The 18,670-nt window shown below is 47.7% G+C and overlaps 1 protein-coding gene across 1 annotated transcript; it reads left to right on the top strand.

The window, feature by feature from the left end:
• The first annotated feature begins 492 nt into the window (after nt 1–492).
• Nucleotides 493–15,999, top strand: otud4 (OTU deubiquitinase 4). Its single transcript, XM_023966067.1, has 21 exons — nt 493–1,097; nt 1,302–1,385; nt 5,024–5,074; nt 5,159–5,205; nt 5,366–5,438; nt 5,550–5,631; nt 6,882–7,041; nt 7,802–7,856; nt 7,956–8,058; nt 8,171–8,235; nt 8,306–8,406; nt 8,476–8,576; nt 8,649–8,799; nt 9,289–9,421; nt 11,081–11,155; nt 11,225–11,705; nt 11,915–12,466; nt 13,290–13,330; nt 13,731–14,385; nt 14,462–14,535; nt 14,969–15,999. Exons 1-21 carry the CDS (start codon nt 957–959, stop codon nt 15,359–15,361), a joined length of 3,618 nt encoding a protein of 1,205 aa, XP_023821835.1. The 5' UTR covers nt 493–956; the 3' UTR covers nt 15,362–15,999.
• Nucleotides 16,000–18,670: the final 2,671 nt, after the last annotated feature.

Below are 18,670 nucleotides of genomic sequence, written 5' to 3'. Positions count from 1 at the left end.
AAAAAGAAGGGAAATGAACTTTGAATTAAAACTTTAGATCCATTTATTATTATTAGTAGTAGTAAAAGTAATAGCTGTGATAGAAGTAAAAAATTATTTTTTAATGATTTGGTGTTTCTGCTTTTCTGTGTTTTGACTTTAAGTGACATGTTTAGTAAATCAAGGAAACTAAGTCAATACATTTTAATATAACAGACTTTAAGAGGTTACAACACACCCAAGGTCGCTCTTTAAAGTTAATTTTCACGTTTTTCATTCGTTTTTCTTACTGTTTGCATGTTTTTATGATCCCTTCTTGTTGATGCACCTCTCACCATCCTGTGAGGGGTCACCACGGCGAATCAGCTTTCATGGATTCGCACAGGGGAGAGATTTTACGCCGGATGCCCTGCACGCCTATTTTTGAGACTTTTATTTTGGTAAGCGTCACCGGATGTTTCAGAGTTGTGAAGTGGTTTTACTTTAAACTCATTTCAAAAGCTGTTGCATTCTAAATTGAGTGGTTATTTTTTATAGAATTACAAAATCGGACGTTATTTTTCTTATTTTTTTGAACAAAATCTTTTTAAGTGTTTATTTTATGTGATATTCTTCGCTGGTTGGGCTTTTATTTCGTGGATAAACCGGAAGTTGGGCGTGTCACTGCGCAGTGCTTTACTCGGCAGAGCAAAAAGGGGGCGTGTCGTTAGCCGTTAGCCCCCCCGATGCTAACCTCGCAGCATTAAGTTTCACTTTCTGCTGGTCGGGAAAACCCGCAGTTCGAAACGCCGCTTCCTCGGAAACGAAACCTGCGGCGGTCGGAGTCGCGTTTGACCGCTTCCGCCTCCCAAATGTCCGCCTTGGAGCTCGCGCAGCGGCCACATTCGGAGCTTTGAGCCCGCGGCGCGTGAAAGTTTTGCCCCGCCGGCGCAGGCGGCGTCGTTCAGCCGCTAGCTTCGGCGGCTAACCCCGCTAGCATGGAGAGCTGCGGAAACATGTCGAGCAGCGAGGAGAGGAGTGTGGAGAAATCCATGGATGTCTACCTGAAGTCGATCGGTCTGCACCGGAAAAAGATCGCCAAAGACGGCTCGTGCCTGTTCCGGGCTGTGGCGGAGCAGGTAAAGTTTGGAAAAATAAAACTAGTTTGGCTAAATAATAATAATAGCAGCTGGAATTGTTATGCTAACAATATGAAGAAACGTCCACTGGAACTTGAAACACTGACGTTTATGTACTTTTTTGTAATAATGTTTGCGGCAGTAAAACGTATTTTAAGCCGTGAAAATGACGCCTGTCTTCCTGTGACCTTTGACCCCGTCCAGGTGCTGCACTGCCAGAGCCTCCACCGTGAGGTTCGAGCTAAATGCGTGGACTTCCTGAAGCAGAACAGAGACAGCTATGAGGCGGTACGTGACCCGCAGCCCCCCAGGCTGCTGCTGGGCTTTGGTTTAGCCGAGTGTGACGTCACAGCTACTGACAGTGAAGGAAAAAACACTGTAAATTTAAAAAACAACTACAGACTTTTAAGACAGCTTTGAACTGTAAAGTGCAGATTGTAAACTGAAATAATTCGCACCATAAGTTCCCTCCTCTGACGCCGTCGTCGTGGTGATGATGCTCTCCCAAAGTTTGGGACATCAGACGGCGGAGGATGCAGGCGGCGCCGCCATGTCCATTATGTTCTAGTAGCCAATGGGCTCAAAGCCCCGCCCCCACGTCAACTGAGGATCAACTCCCAAAATTCAGAACTAAATTGAGGATAAAAAAATACAAAGCAACAGATGTTATTGAAAAAAAACAGTTTTTTTAAATCTAGTAACACTTTTAGGTTCATTCTTGGTTTTTTCTGTTCAAGTATTTCATTACTTTTACATTTTCACAAGTTTACCACGTTGAGTTTAAAAATGTTTTTAAATGTAAATAAAAATCTATTTTTGATCACTTTTGACCCCAAAGCTGAATCCTGCAGTAAAACGGCATAAATGCACATTTTAGCCTCCAAGAATGTGTCTAGAATGAAAAATATGCAGTTATGAATTCACAATAATATTTGTGACCATCAGGTCTGTTTCCCTCTGACTGTCTGATGTTTACTTTTCCTCAAATATTGAAAAACAGGAAAGAAAGAAAATAAAAGTGTTAGTGACACAATATAAAAGAAGAAAAATGAACAAATATACCAGAATAAAGTCAGACATGAAAAAAATCAAAATGTTACTAAAATAAAGCTAAAGAGGGTCATAAAATCAAAGGTCTAATTTTATAAGAATAAATGCATAAAATGATGAGAGTAAAGCAGTGACTTGATGCTTCATTAGTCATCGTTTTTCAGGGAAAAAGTCGTTCTTTTTTTTAAAATAAAATGTTTTGTTAATGATCATTAAACCTGTTTAGTTTATGTACGGCTGAATCAGCTTCTCGTTTCTGTCAAATTCCTTTTAATAACTATATATTTTTAAAGTGTTACTTTTTCTTGTAGAATTCAGTCTTGTTAATTTAATACATTTACGATTTTATTCTCGTAAAGGTTTTACCGTATCTCATATACTTATAAAAAGTTGTTCTTGTTAAATTTAGCTTTTTTCAATTTTTTCCCTATAATTTTATGATCTTATTCTCATCACATTTTGAATTATTTCTTATCATTTTGCTACTTTGGTTTGATGATATTTTGACTTTTATTCATATATTTTTTATGACTTTATTTCTATAATTTAACAACTTTAAGGACAAACGTTGGCATTTTTTAAAATTAATTTTGGGATTTTGTTCTCATCAAACGTTGACTATTTTCTTTTATAATATTATAATTTTTTCCCCTAATTTACCAACTTTATTTTCATAAATCTAATAAATTTTCTGTTTTAAAAAACTTTAGACATTTTCCTTTAACTTTACACATTTATTGCTGTTAAATGTTGACATTTTTTATGTTGTTTTTGGTTTTATTGTCATATTTTCATTTTCTTCTCTGGTGGCCCAAAAACTCCGTCACAGCATTTTCAGATCTCACGTTTTTCACTTTGAAATGATGCCGCTAAACGCCTCACATGAAATAAAAATGATTCTTCTGTCTGACGATCCAAATGTATCATAATTAGAGACGGAGAGCATCAGGAAGTCATTGAGAACGGCGGTAAAAAGCCTATCGTTGAGTTTTAAACCGTTTAAAGGAAAAGAAAGTCCAAATCTTCTGGTTTAGGAGTCTTGAATAAAAGTTTTCTGGTTCTGAAAACCTCCTCAGTACATTTCTGCTGTTTGCAAAGATCCTTAAACGTTTGTTAAAGTTGTTTTTGATTGGATGTCAGCCTGAAGCATTATTATTGCAGCAGATTCACAGACGCGCCTCTTTCTTTCTGCTGGAAGCTGAATCTGTTTTAGCTCCTCATCAAATTCTTTGTTTTTTTAATGAAAATGTAGAATTTTTTAGTCAAAAATGAAGGAAGCGAGTGGAAAATGCAGACGTTTCCTGTAAAGGAGCAGAAGTCTAGTCGAGGACGGATCAGAGGCTGAAGATCAGATATTCCAGGTCTATCTTTAGCGTCGCCGCGGTGACCGGCGTCACGAGCGTCGGGTCGCAGCGGCAGATCCTGAAGTTCCGCCTGCTGTGGAACGCTCAGCTGTTCAGCGTTTTGTTTACGTCACAGCCCCAAACAAGTGAACCAATCTGACAAACATCTGAATGAAATCTGGGATCCAGATCAGATCCGTGATCCCTGGATCCGTCTTTCAGATCACATTTTTACAGACCGGTCTGTGCGACCCTGAAGGTGGCGTCTGATCTGTTTATTTTTAGCTTCCAGTGAACTTGCTGAACTTTTGAGGGTGACGTTTATCTTCTTTCAAAGGTGATCTACGTTTTCCTTTACGCATAACTGTCAAAGCTAAAGTATCAGACGCCGTTCTTTACACGCCGTCACTAAAACTGTTTTTTTTCTAGATAAAATTGATCATCCTGGTAACCATAGATAGCCAGTTGCTGAATATTCTACATAATTATTATTATTATTATGGTCTGTGGGAACGACTGTCAGAATAAATCCAAATGTGGAGCAAAGACTTCTGGTTTTTGTCTGCTTTTATTTTGAAGTCCAAGCTCTTCTGTTTCTTCTGTTCTGCCAAAAGAAGTTCTCCAAAGACGTTTGTTTCTTGTTAGCTTTGCTAGCTTGCGGGTTTCAGTTCAGCGGTCGGTGCGGCCGCTTTAAAAAAGCAGCAGATGGAGTTTGGACACGTGGCCGAGCGACTTGACGTGAACGAGTCGGATGTGCTGCAGAGAACCCAGGAGTTTTTCAAAATAAAACTTCCTTCAGAATCTGGTTATAAATGAAATGGAAAAAATGTACGCCGTATGTTTTAAAAATGATCCCTGTGGCTCAGTACCGACCGGTACTGGTCCGGTACCGGTACCGGGGTTGGGAACCGCTGGTCTAGATGACAGACCAACATGGCGGCGTGCGTAGCCGCAGCAGCCGCGTGCTGGAATGGTTGGAATTATGTTTAGATGGTTTTCTTTGTACGTTCTGTGCACATTCAGTCGTTCTGACATCATCTCCTCTTCCAACTTTATTGTACCGGTGACGATGACGGAGAACGTCCACAAAGTACAAACTATCAGCATAAAAAGACTCCGCTTTTCTTCAGGAAGTCTGTTCGTGTTCTCAGAGTTCTTGGATTCCTTCAAACGGCATTTGTTCACATGTTTACAAACCTGTTTGTTGTGTTTTCTTTTGAGGTGTTTGTGAAACCATCAAACCACAAACGAGCTCTGTCGGTTCTTCGCTTTTCCTTCGTTTTATCGCCACACTTTGTTCTCAAAGTTGGAGCTGATTTCTGTGAATTTTAAAGAAGCACAGTTAAAGAGCTGGAGGACACGATTCCTCTGCTGGGTTCACTTTTAAGACCCGTTACGCCATAAAACGAGCCGTAAACGCCGCTCTAAGTGACCCTGAAGGGTCTTAAAACTTCAGATGTAACCTCCATAAACCGCTGGAACCCTGGTCGGAACTCCACGTCACTCAGAGTTTATGCTTTGTGTCCTCTGCAGTTCATTGAAGGCGACTTTGAGGAGTACCTGGCCAAGCTGCGGGACCCCCAGGTAAACCCCACAGTCCCGTTTCAGCCTCTGTGTGTTCTTAAAGCCTGACGGAGTTCATATCTGTGGCTTTTCCTGCTCCTGCAGCAGTGGGTGGGGGAGGTGGAGATCAACGCGCTGGCCGTCATGTACAAGTAAGTCACTTCCTGGAAGCTAACAGAGTGGGGCCCAGTCCAGAGCCCTGTGGAACACCAAACTCCCCTTTTTGTGTATATGTGGGGAATGGCTGAGTCTTGAAGCAGTTTAACCAGACCGTCTTCTCTCATTTGTCCGTCTCCAAATCCCGTTTTCCAGGAGAGACTTCCTGATCTTCCAGGAACCGGGCAAACCGGCCGTCAACATCACAGACAACAACTTCAAGGAGAAGGTGAGACGACCGCCGGTGTCAGAACTTCAGCTGCATGTCTCTGGTTCCTCTGCTGTGCAGACACTCGTTTACCGTCGGCTTTGATCCAACGCCGGCGTTTCTGTGTTCCAGGTCCAGTTGTGTTTCCTGAATGGAAATCATTACGACTCAGTTTATCCCATCAGTCACATCCGGAGCAGCGCCCTGTGCCAGTGTAAGTCCAGAGAGCAGCAGTGACTCGGTGTCCTGCAGGAAGTCGGGGTAAATTACGGAAAAAGTTTGTTTACATTAATGAACTAAAAACAGAAAAAAGTAGAATAAAACTGAAACAATTTCTACGTTAAACTCTGGCAATCGTGGAATATTTATGTTGATGTTTAGCTAAAAGATTTATAGATGTTAAAGCAGGCAAACCGCCGCAGAATTCAAATGTTTGGTTCAAATAAATCAAAGAAGGTGTTAAAGAGGAGCAGCAGGCGCTCCACAGGGCTCTATGCTGGAGCCTCTAATGGTCACATGACACACCTTCCTCCTGACGCAAACCACTCAGATTTATCTCCAGAAAACTAAGAACTAAAGGTAAATATTGATTCTCTTGGTGTTTCCTGGTTGTTTTTGTGTACTCGGTCAGGATTGTGTGCTCAGGAACACACCCAGAGAATTCCGTCTTCGGTTCTCCGGCCTTACATAACTTCCTCCGTCCTCGGCAAACAGGATCGGTGAGATGCTCTGCTGTCGCCGAGCACAGCTTAATAGTCTTATTTGAAATGAAAACACAAAGACAAAAGACAATAAACTCTAAACAAGCTGCTTGTTAGTTTAGGTTCAGTTAAAGACAAAAACACTAAACGTTTCTAATGAATATCCAGGCTGGGTCTTCTTCAAACTTCACAAATGTGATGGTCAGAAAAGATTTTTACTAGTTTTTTAAGCTAAACGTAGGAATTTCAAACATTTCTAACAATATAATAAAGTTTAGTTTTCAGTGAACTGTCTTTAGAAGAAATCTGAGGCAGAAAAAAAACCTTTTATGGGCTTTTACTCAACAAAATAAAAGCATTTGCTGTGTGACTCCAGTATTTAGTCAGTGCCCTCCCATGACCCGTATCAAACATCTTTGCATGCAGGAACCATGAATGTCCACACAATTTGATTTTAAACCAAAGGCTTTTATTTGAATAATCTCCTTACTTATATTTAATCTTTCAATCCTGACGCTTTAAATTCCCCTTTTCTGTCAGAAACCACCTCTGCAGATGTTCCAATGTTACAGATGAGTGTAGACTGCCCTCTTGTGTTTGGAGGTGTAACTTCAGGGCCTTACATTAGTCCTTGTTCCCATCGTGGCGGAACTCAGAGAAGACGTAGAAACCATCATCGCCATCTAAACATGTCTTGAAAGAAGTTAAAAGTGTTTTAAAAACCTTTGGTGGTTTGAATCTCTGAGTGGGTGGTGTCCCGCAGCCATCCTGTACGAGGTGCTGTACGAGGGCGTGTTCAAGGTGGACCGCAGCTCTCTGGGCATCTGTCAGCGCAGCAGCCGGCAGTCCGACTTTCTGAGCGACGACGGCTTGCCGGTCCACAGCAGCGACGAGTCTGACCTGGAGACCGACGACCCGCTGTGGTAAGACACGCCTCCCCAACAGTGAAAGGTCCTGTTTGAGGAGGACTTGATGTCCTAGTGAACCAATTCACACAGAACCATTTCCCATCAGCCCACTGACTTCCTTCTTAATACTAGTTTAGATGGTTTTCAGGTTTTATACCTAAAAAAGTGAACGACCTTCTGACCAGGTGTTGTTACTCCAAAGGTCAGAAGACTGACTCACCAAGACTGCTACCACCTTAAACTGTCGAAGTCCTGCCTTTAAAACAGGAAGTGGTTGAAGTTTATGATGGTGAATTAGAGCTATGGAGTCCCTCAGGGATCAATCCTGGGGTCTCTTCTGTACCTGCTTCCTCTGGGCCATGTAATATGCAGATGATACTCAGGTTTACATGTATGTATGTTCCTTCATGGTTTAACAGAATCTTCTTCCTGAAGCTGTTGGTCCATCTATGTTCAAGTTCAGGCTAAAACCAAATACATTGTTCTCTTCTAATCTAATGTTATTGTTTTTATTGTGCTCAGTGAACCGGACCGTGTGTGAAACGTTCTTACAGCACTACAAGGAGCTGCTGCTCCTCATGAGCACCGTCCTGGAAAAAAAAAACACATGGAGAAACAGAACTGGTTCCACTAATACTCTAATTATCAAATGTCATAAAAACACTGTACCAGATCAAAGCAGAGTTCACTTGCAACGATGAGTCCAGACCAAACGGTGTGAAAGCAGCTTTCTGACTGAACTGTCACTGGTTTACTGGAGTGTTCTCTAACTCAGGGTTGAAGACGGAACCAGCCAGTCGTCCTGGAAACAAAGCAACCAGAGCTACAGGGTAATGGAACTCCTCTGACGTTCTAAACTCCTCTGTGACGTTCTAAACTCGTCCTCACGCCTGTTCTGTCTGCTCTCTCTAACCCTGTGTGTGTTTTAGGGTCGCGGTCGCGGTCGGCAGCTGCCAGAGCGAGTGAAACGCTCCCTAAACCCGACGATGCTCCGGAACGTGGAGTACGACGTCTGGAACCGGAGCAAACGAGGTGATCGCGGGTTTCTTTCACACAGATGAAAAAATGCCTTCTCCTTTGATGATGATGATGATGGTGATGATGATGATGGTCGGTGAATACGATGGTTTGTTCTTCCTTGCAGCTCAGCAGAAGCTGGATTACTCCATCGCCGCTGGGATGCAGTTCACGGTGGGAGATCGCTGTCAGGTCTGTGGGTTCCTGCACTCTTGTTTGAACTGCAGATCCGGCGTTCCCTTCAATGTGCTGCTCCACGCAGGTTCGTCTGGAGAACAATGGGCGGAGCTACGGCGCCACGGTCAAAGAGGTTCCTTCAGACGACGGCACTGTGACGGTGCTCATAGAGGAGCTGGGGAAGAAGTGGGTGACCTCGCCACAGCTCCACCTTGGTGGCGGTTTGGGGGTCTGATCATGTTCGTTTTCACACAGGCAGTTCACCGTTCCTGTGTGGAGTCTCCGCCCCCCCAGCAAGGAGGGCAGCTGGAGAACCGTCTGCCACCGCGACAAGAGGCTGAGCAACGGGCACGGAGGTAGAGCACATGCGTGTGAGTGGGTGGTGCCACGCCGGGGGCTTGTCTGGTCTAAACTGTGTCTCTGCTCAGAGCCAGACGACAAGGGGAGAGGCAGAGGGAGGGGCAAGTCAACGCCACTGGCCGCTGGTTCCCCGGCGCCGGCGTCAGGCTCTGGTGTGCGTGTGCAGAAGCAGCACTCGTGGCCCCTGCAGACCTCGGGGGAGGAGCTTAAACCCAGCAGGTTTGTGAAAGCAGGCGGAGCTGTCGGTGTGGACAAAACAATGTCTACTTTTCTGGTTGCAAGCGAACCCTGGTGTGGTTCACTTCAATGTAAATACAGACAAGTTATTCTGCATATAAAAAACAGGAAGTGACATCACTGCAGAGTTTTGAGTAAAAAAGAGGACAAATTTGGTGCAAGGAGGAGGTGAAGGAACGTATCAATAGTGAGAGGAGGCGGAGCCTGTTTCTAAATAACTTTGTCCTTCCTGTACTTCATGAATACTCCAGGGGTGGAGCTACTGTAAGGCTCCGCCCATTGGAAGTTTTACTTACTCAATAGGTCTTCAAATTTTATTCTGGAGAGAAATTTTAAATGTAATATTTTCATCCAAATTAGCCACGCCCATTTCAAGAGTATAACTACTTAGGGAAAAGAAAACGTTGACATTGTTTTTGTGTCTTTACCCTGCAGACTTTAAATCAGATCGTCCTGCTTGTATTTATATAGGAAGTCTGTGAGCGCTGTAGAGGCGGCGTTGGGCGTGACTGAGGAGGAGCGTCTGGCCAAAGAGGAAGAGGAGAGGAACGTGGCGCTGGTGGAGATCCAGCTCCGAGATGAGAACAGTTTCCCTGCACTCGGGGTGAGTCCGGGATCGTACACATGGCTCTAAAGTTGGGCCACGGGGGGGGTTGGTTTGGTTTGGATCAGTAAAAGGGACAAAACAAAACATCCAAACAGACGTGAAAGATGGACACCTGTAAATTTAAAAGAAAACTCATGTAAACTCTTGTAATTCTGATAACGGCAGTTTCGCCGGCTGAAACTAACCTTAACCCTCGTTTCCACTGAGTGGTACAGTCCGGTTTGGAACAGTCCAGGTAATTCGGGTGAGCGTTTCCACGTAAAGTTGGACCGTGACGGCGTGGACGCATGCGGGGGGAAGCTAACAACAACACCAATGGAGGTCATCCAGCGGCTCATTTTCCCCCGTTTTTGGTTTCTGGTTCTTTGAATCTAAAAGTCGTTTGATGCTGTCTGAGAGAAAATTGTGGGCGGCGAGGAGGAATACAGCCAAAAATAGGTTGATAGATTTCTTTTGACATCCCGCCAATCAACGGGTTTCATCGTATGAGGACAGTAGCTCCGCCTTAACTTGTCCGTTCCATTTTTCTATTGACGTACAACAAACGGGGACCCAAAAATGGTACCGTTCAGTCTGGTTTAATGGGTCAGTTTTAGAGTGGAGATGTTCAGAATACCGGACCGTACCACTCGGTGGAAACGACCCTTTAGGTTACCCAACAGTACGACTTCTTTGAACCGCCCCTGCTGACGTCCTGCTGCGTGGCTTAAGGCGGGGCCAAGCACCATCCACGATCGCCCTTGAAAGGGTCACTGTCCGTCCGCAGTATCACCATCCTGTTCTGCAGTGCAGGGCCCGGTGTTGGGAAGGGCCCCACAGTGACCAAAGGGCTTTGGGGGCCAACCAGACTCTGGGACCACCCGACTGCGCCTAGAGGCCAAATCCAATTTCTTCGCTACCGCTACATTTTGATGTCCAAACGGGGAGATGTAGGAAAAGAGTGTTTCCAAATTTGGACTTCACTCCCACTCAATGACATCATCGATAGTCGCTGGTCATCTACGTTAGCGCGTAGCTGCTAGCGCTCAGAAAATACATCAAAACGTGTTTTATAACTCTAGAAGTCTCACTAAAACAAAAACTCAATACTAACATTTAAGCGTAAACGTCTGTGCCTGAGGAGAACACCCACGTGAAAAGAACGTTTCTCCTCCACGCCAAGGCGTGATGTGGATCACCCTACTGGGGTTCCCATCCCTAAGTCCCTACGGCTCCGCCTTAAAAAAAACACTTCGGGACACCAATACAGCTGCAAACGGCCCTACAACTGGACCAATGGGGAGGAGTCTGACCGCTTCTGTACGTTGACCAAACGTTGGAACTGGATGCCTCTGACACGCCAATCAATTAATATGCTAATCGGTGACCAAACGAAACCCATCGGAGCGCTGAGGTGTCGCACGTCTGTTCAGTTGTTTGTCCCTTTGTGTTTCCATCAAATGTCTGCGGGAAGCGTCCAACACGGTTCCACGTCTGTTAGCATCTGCTTCTGCCAAAACCTTCCACGTTTCCAGCTGCTGAACATAGAAACCCTGTGAACGAAACGTCTGAAGTCTGAGCAACTTCTGTTAATCCGCTGTTATTTAAGCTACTCTGTCGGATAAAAGGACTTTAACTTGACTTTTCTTCTTCATGTTTTTTTTTTTCTCTTCTCAGAGTCAAACTGCGACTTTGGCAGAAGGAGGGCGGAGGAAGGGTGGAGACCGGAAACGCTCCCAGAGAAACAAGGCGGTAAGTCTCTCTGACGGCTTTGTCAGGTGTTGCCATGGTTACGTTTTTGACCTTCTGTTCCTGTTACAGAACAGTCCCGTTGGAGGCGCATCAGCACCGTCGCCACCTGCTGGAGACGCGTCAAAACTCTCCTCCACGCCTCCCGCGACCCCCATTGCGCCCACCCCTGCTGCTCCCAAGCCCCCACCCGTCAGCTCTGACTCCGCCCCTAACGTTTCCACTGTTAGTGGCCCCGCCCCCAATGCCCCACCCCAAATTACTAACCCCAAGCCCCGTCCTTTGGCTCCGACCTCACTGAGCCCCCCTCCCGCTGCTGCCCCCTCCAAACCCTCCTCCCTGCTCTCCCTTAGCTTCCTCCCCTCCAACCTTCCTGCCGCTTCACCTTCCTCCTCCTCTTCCTCAGCTCCCACCTTCATCGCCCCCATCGCCCCCTCCCCCATAGCCGCCAAGTGCTTCCCCCGAGCGTTCTCCCCCATCGCCTCTCTTCCTCGCTCCCAGACTCCACCCTCCTCTTCCTCTGTGGTTTCTCCTTCAGCTGCTCCTCCTTCAAGTAAGAACCGCTCCTGATCCTTCCAGAAGGTTCTCCAGAACCGTCTGAGATAAGAACTTTACTCCATTTATGGTTCAGTCCATGTTTCCACCAGTAGGGGTCACTGTTCACAACAGGAAGTCCTTTAGTTTGAGTGTCTATCAAAATAAAAGTGTAGGTGTGGTCATTTCTTTTCTTCCTTTTTTAATCTCCTTCTTGTTTCTTTTCAGCTGTTTTGTCCAAATCTGAAGTGACTGTGACGGCACCTCAAAGCCACGCCCCTCAGATCCAGGCTCCTTCTCCGACCGCTACTCCACAGCACCAAAGGCAGGCGTCTGAATCCCAGAATGAGGGGGGGTCTGCCTCCTCCCCAGCAGAGACGCAGCTTCAGTCGCAGTCTGAGGAGGTGCAGGTCCAGCCCCCCCAACCGCCTCCTGCCGCCCCCCTCCAGCCAGCTCTTCAGGCCCCCCAGGTCTTGTCTTCTGCCCCCTCCCTCGGTGCCTCTGAATCCCTCGAGTCTTCCAGCGCTCAGGGTCAGACTGAAGCTCCGCCTCTCAAACCCGAGTCTCCGCCTTCCTCCCAGCAGCCCCCTAACCCCCTGCAGCCCCCACAGCTGCCATCTTTCCCCCTCCCCCAGTCCCTCCCCGGCGTGGTCCCCCTGCAGCAGCTGTCGCAGGTCTACCAGGACCCCCTGTACCCCGGCTTCCCTCAGGGGGAAAAGGGCGACGTGGCACAGATCCCGCCGTACTCCTCTGACAAGTCGGGAGACGACCTGCCGAAGGGTGAGGCTCCGCCCCCAGAAACCTTTGAATGAATGCATTTAAAGTGTCTGATTGCTGAAAGCTGATTGCTGTTTTAACCACTCTAAGTTGCTGAATGTAAGCAGCTGATTTGCTGAATGTCCACATTTGGTGAATGATGACATCATAGTGAAGTGGGCGGAGCTTTTATACACATTATATACGACAAATCCAAGATCTTTAGAAATGTTCCAGAAGTCTCTGCAATAATCCAGTGTGCACTGATGTTCACTGGATTGGCAAATATAGACCACAATGCATTGCGTTTGAATGTTTTGTCAATTTAGAAAAATGTGTGGATCTATAAAACATCTGAACACAGTCGATTCATAAATTGTCCTCGTAAAAAGTTCACATTTATTGGGTTTTGTTGGTTGACGTCATAATTAACGCTTCAAAAACGGTCAAAAGTCGTGATCATGGCGTTCGTCCTCTGGGTTCTGGAGTAAAGAGGGAATTTGGAGCTACAATCACGTTTAGCAGTGGCATGTTTTGCGGCGCCACATGGTGTCACGAGCGGTTTCGTTGGATTTGTGTTAACGTGGGAATAGGGTTACCATGGAGATGTGAGGATTGCGTTAACTAAGTTGAAATGGGCGTCAAAAGTGGGCGGTCCAAATAAGCGCTCTGAATTGTGGTTCTACGACTTTCGGTGTGGAATATGTAAAAGCCAAACATGAAGAAATAAGATGAGATGAGCTGAGATGATTGCTTTCAGCAATCAGACAAATGGTTTGGTCACTAGGTTAAAAAATGCTCCAGCAATCAAATGGAAGAGAAAACATGAATGTGGTTTTCTGTGCAGACTCCAACATCCTGAGGTTTTTCTTCAACTTAGGAGTGAAGGTAAGGTCAAAGGTCGTCTACATTCCTCACTTCACAGGTGATTCACTCACATTTACCTTAATTTCCTGTCCTACAGGTGGTCAATGTGCAGAAGTAACAGTTAAAAGTTCAAATATGTATTAAAATAATTAATCATAAATTATTAAAATCATTCAGTGAATTATAAATAATAAATAAATTCAAATAAATTAAGTATATTTTTTTTCCTTTTGTCTGCCTTCATAAAAATATTTAAAGCTCAAATCCATACGTTTGTCTTTACATTTACATTTTTATTCAAGGTTTTTTTTATTATAAAATTAACAGAAAATTTCAAAAATAAGTTTGAAATACCAAATAAATGTTTATTTGAATAAGACGGAAAAAATGTTTTTTTCAAAAGCTCTTCTGCTCCTTCCAGGCTTACTCCATGTCCATGTACCCCCCCTACATGTATCTGCTCCCCCTCCTGCAGGCCTACAGCCTGCAGCTCAAGCCCCCCTCCCCCACCCCCCAGTACCCCCAACCCGCCCCGCCCCCCAGGCAACAGGAGACGTACTCTGTCCCCCTCGCCCCCCCGCCGTCCGCTCCGCCCCCTCAGCATTATGAGCACCCGCCTCCTTTTCCAGAGAGGCCCAATCCTGGGGACCCCCCATTCAGCCAGCCTGGCTTCCAGGGGAACACCCCCACCTCCCACAGGATGCCCCCCCACTCCATGCCCTGGCAGCAGATGGCTCCACACACCCCCACTTACTCTGTCCGGTACCCCTCCCCCACTCCGCAATACTCAGGGGCCCCTCCCTCAGCCCAGGTCTACCACCCTGGACAGGCCCCCGTTCACCCGCTGTACCCCTCAGGGCCCCAGTATCCCCCCTATAATCTGGGCTATCAGTCTTCTTCTGTCCCTGAAGACCTCCAGCAGGGCCCGGAGCCCCTGGAGCAGCTGCAGCCGCCCAACGGGGACACGCTGGCCGGCCACGCCCACCTGAGAGCCGCCATGGGGCCCCCGGACAGTCCCGCTGCTCCGAATGTGGCGAGTGCCAACAACCGAGCCATGATGCTTCCTGCTGGTTTTGGTGCGTGAGTCTGAAGGGGCGGGGGGTTGAAGGGGCGGCGATCGTTGTTAACAGGAGTTTGTTTTTCCTTCGTCAGGCCAGAAAAAGGAGACGGAGAGTTTGACCCGAACGGTGCTGCTGGTGGACCCGCCTCTCAACAACAAACCCATAGTGAGTTCTCAAACCCCCCCGGCGGTTTAACCGCAGCTTTAGCCAGATACCTAAATCTTAATTTGTTCAGGCAGGTCCAGCCGATTCTGACGCAGCTTCACGATCGACCGGAATTATGCTAATATCGCAAACGGCTACGCTAGTTCAGAGGACGGATTTTCTTTTTGCTGTTGACAGCGACGTCTCTGGTGTTGGAGGGTTAAAGAAACATTACTGCCACCAACCCTGACCTTCGACCTTTAAAAGTGCAAACTTTACTTTGATTGTTTTCTGGGCTGTTTACACTGTCATTCATTCTATACCCGGGTACAATTGGCCCGGGTACGAGTGGCCCTAACAAAGCCGATCTGATGATCTGTTCTGGATCAAGACTTCAAAGAGATTGAAGAACAAATTTTGAGGATATTTTACATTTTCCTTTATTTTCTTTCAGCTGGCTGTGGTGTCAAACCCCGACATGAAGGACGTCCCCTTCAAGTCCAGCAGCAGTCCTGGCTCCTCTCCCGCGTACCGGCAAATCCGAAACCGCGGCGCCCCCTACCTCCAGCTGGGCAGCGCGGAGCCGGGTCAGCAGGGTTACGCGGTAACAGTCACCATGCCCGATCCTCTGTCGGTGGCCTGCAGCACCGAGGACCGCTGGGAGGAGGAGGGGCTGAGGCCGGGGGGCCCCATGGGGCCGAGCAGGAGCTACAGGGGACGAGGGAGGAGGGGCTATGATGCCGGGAGGGGCGGGCCAAGGAGGCGCCACGGAGACATGGATGTGAGGCAGAGCTATGTCCAGTATAACTCCTCCTTTAAGGGGCGGGGCCGGGAGAGGGGATACTAGCGAACTAAAAGTACGACGACTTTGTTCCAAAAACACGAAATCTCGCCATTTATCCAAATTGTTCCCCTAAAAAAAGTAAAAGACAAAAAAAAGGTGGTTGCTGGAATTTTTTAACTCCTAGCTGACAGCCTAGCTTAGGTTAGCATAAACAATCTTAAGTTTACAATTCTGCACAACTGAATGTACGAATTTAGTGGACGGGCGGTGGGAGGAGCCTGTATAGAGATGAAATGTTCACCGTTGCTGCACTCATGCTGGGATGGCGTTCACGCTTTACGCTGCAAACGAGGCTGTGGAACGAAAAACCGCCCGAAGAATGGCGTTCCGGGTTTCTCTCCTGCTGCCTGGTTTCTTTTAGCAGCACAACATCCAAAGCCCATGAAAAGACTTCAGTTTTCTGATTTCCCACGTCACGTGAATGCACCGCGGCGTATAGAAGTATTACACGCAGAGAGCCTCTGCAGAGCTCAGGTTTTCTTCAGAGGGTTTGTCGTTTCCTTTGATCAACTCTAACCTCGGTGGAGTCAGTGCCTTATGTTTGCTGCTTTTACCTCTGTGTTCCTGAAAACACTGCTGTACAAAACAATTGTTGGTTTTTTCTATGTGATTAAATAAATAAAACTCTGGTTTGAACCTGACTTCTTCTTATTTTGATGCTCTTTCATCTTAAAAATCTAAATCCTCCAAAGACCGTGTAGGTGGTGGGGGTCTTGAGGTGGGGATGCCTGGACACCCCCCCTCCTTTTCACATTCCATAACGTGAATGTCACGTGTGTGTAATGATGTGGAAGAAGAGTTTGTAGTAAGGGGTGGAGTTAAAATTGGCGAAGAACATAAACACTCGCCTGAGCACAGGTGTTGGCCCACCTATGCAGTAACAGTTTGCGTGACTGATTTCACGTGTTGGTCTGAATGCATAAGTATGCGTGTGCGAACATTGGGGTCATCTAAGATAGCACAAGGGTTAAAATTACCCCCCCCCCCCCCCTGGCCTGGCCCCCTTGCTGGGGGCGGGGGACAGCTGTTTGACCACCGGGGGACAGTCTATCAGCTGTCCCCAACTTACCCCCTTCCTCATATAACCTCATAATAGGGTGAGGGGGTGGGGGGCTTAGCCTGCGATGAGCCTTGGGGGGGGGGGTTTACTAGGCAGTGGCCCCCCTCCTATGGTTGCCGTATGGAGTGGGCCCCCCCTCTTTCGGTTTTATTTGCACCTTAAACATGTAGGGCCCTTGGTAGGGGGGGTGCTTGGACATCACTGCCAGCAAGCAGCGGATGTCCTCCTAGCACCCTACCCGCCAATTTTAACCGCACCTTAGACATTTAGGGCCCCTTGGTGGGGAGGGTGAGGGGACATCACTGTGAGTAATCAGGAGATGTCCCCTTAGTGCCTTACCCGCCAATTTTAACTGCACCCCCCCTTAGTACACACACCCCTCCCCCCTCAATATATACATCCCAACATAAACACACACACATGCACACACACACCATCTCAAACACACATACACGCACACACAATTTGCAAGGAAGGTGGGACCTGGGTCCATCTGTCCCCTGCCTCTTCCCTGGTGGGGGGTGCGGGCCCCCCTTTGCAACGGCGGCCGTGTCCCCGGGGTGCTGGCTTCCTGGGCCCGGCGGTGCTCTCTCCGCGCGGTGGGGGAGTTCACATTACATCTGAGCCGGGGGTGTCTGGTCCCTGGGGGGTGGGTTCTGGTCCTTGCTCCTGAGTGCTGGGCCCCGCCAAATTTCCAACTGTGGCCGAGCCTGGTCGGGCCATATTTATAACACCCCTTGTGGGCCCTTTTTTTTCCCCGGGGTTCCCCCCTCCTGGGCGGGGGCGGCGGGCCCCCTGCCTCGCTCCTCCCTGGACCAACCGTGGGCCGGGCGGATGGTTGCCTGGAGTGCGGAGCGGGTCTCCCTTGGGGGGTCCTGGCTCGTACCTGGGGTTGGGGCGGGGGGATGCCCGGAACTCCTGGGTGGTGGTGGGGTGCTCGTTTGGGGCTGTGGGCGTCCTTCTCCGGTGGGGCTCTGCGTTGGGTTTTCCCGGCGCGGCGGGGGGGCTGCTCTCCTGGTTGGGCTGGGGCGGCGCTCTCTTTCCCTCCGTGCTTCCCTGGCCTCTGGCTCTGGGGGCCTTGCGGCGGCCCTGCTGGCCCTGGCCTGGGTGGCGGGCTTGGTCGCCCGGGCGGCGGTTGTTCCCTGCCGGTTCCCGTGTGGCGTTGGGGGGATTCCGGCTGCCGCTGCTGCTGCGGTGGGGGTCTTGGGATGGGGATGGCTGGGCACTCTCCCTCCTTCTTTTCACGTTCCACCATCCATTTTAGAAGAACATAAAACCTCACCTGAGCACTGGTGTTAGCTCACCTTTGCACTAATAGCTTGCATGACTGAATGACTGAAATATTTCACACTAGTTGGTTATCAGGCATAAGTATGCGTGTGAACACTATCTGTTTTGTGTACATGTCGACAGGTGGACATTTTTGCAGCTAGCAGGTGTGTTTATAACATTTGAGTGTGTGTGTGGACAGGCCCCGCCCTTTTTGTACTGCATTTGAACCTTACCATAATGATTAACAACCAGTAAACCTGTCTGCTCTATGCTGCTTCATGGTCTTATCCCCCTTCCCCTCCTATTATCACCCCCTACCCCCCCCTCTCTCTAGCGTCCCTCTCTCTTCTTCCCCTCTTTCCTTTTCCGTCCGGTCCAACACCAAAGATTTTCAGACATGATTGAAATTAATAAAGTTTAAAAAAAAAAAAAAATAAAAAAAAATACCCCCCCCCCCAATACAACCTGGTGGATAAAGGTGAAAAGATTTCATGTAATCCATCGACACCAGTGAAGATCACAAATCATTGAAGAAAGGTTCAGAGCACTGTCTAGTGCAGGGGTCCCCAAATCCAGGCCTGGTAGGCCAGTGTCCTACATGTATTCCAACCAACCTGCCATTGAAGCGCCTCATTGGCTAAACACACCTGGTCCAGGTAATCAGCAGCAAGTAAGGCAGGGTTGCTGGAAAACCAGCAGGCCACTGGCCCTCGAGGCCTGGATTTGGGGACCCTTGGTCTAGATGACCCTACTACCAATCTTAAAGTGCCTAGGATAGCACAAGGGTTAACCCCCCCCCCCTTCCCATTCTGTCTTGATTGACAGTTGACCAATCAATCATCAGTTCCAGGAAAGGGGTGTGTACAAATCGCTCTGCCTCCAGATCATTGACTGTATTGGAGAACAGGATGAGCGAGACGTCGAAAACGGTTTCCTTATGGCTCCGACCAAACGAAGTCCATTCAGTTGCCATTTTATCG

This window comes from Oryzias latipes, chromosome 18 (genome assembly GCF_002234675.1).
Source record: "Oryzias latipes chromosome 18, ASM223467v1".
Lineage (NCBI taxonomy): Eukaryota > Metazoa > Chordata > Actinopteri > Beloniformes > Adrianichthyidae > Oryzias > Oryzias latipes.
This window is presented reverse-complemented; position numbering and strand designations above follow the sequence as displayed.

What these genes read in the sequence shown, in the direction of transcription:
- otud4 (XM_023966067.1), top strand. Translation starts at nt 957, where the DNA reads ATGGAGAGCTGCGGAAACATGTCGAGCAGCGAGGAGAGGAGTGTGGAG. An exon ending in GCGCTGGCCGTCATGTACAA is followed by an intron (nt 5,206 to 5,365) that starts GTAAGTCACTTC and finishes CCCGTTTTCCAG; the next exon opens with GAGAGACTTCCTGATCTTCC. An exon ending in CTGGAACCGGAGCAAACGAG is followed by an intron (nt 8,059 to 8,170) that starts GTGATCGCGGGT and finishes TCTTCCTTGCAG; the next exon opens with CTCAGCAGAAGCTGGATTAC.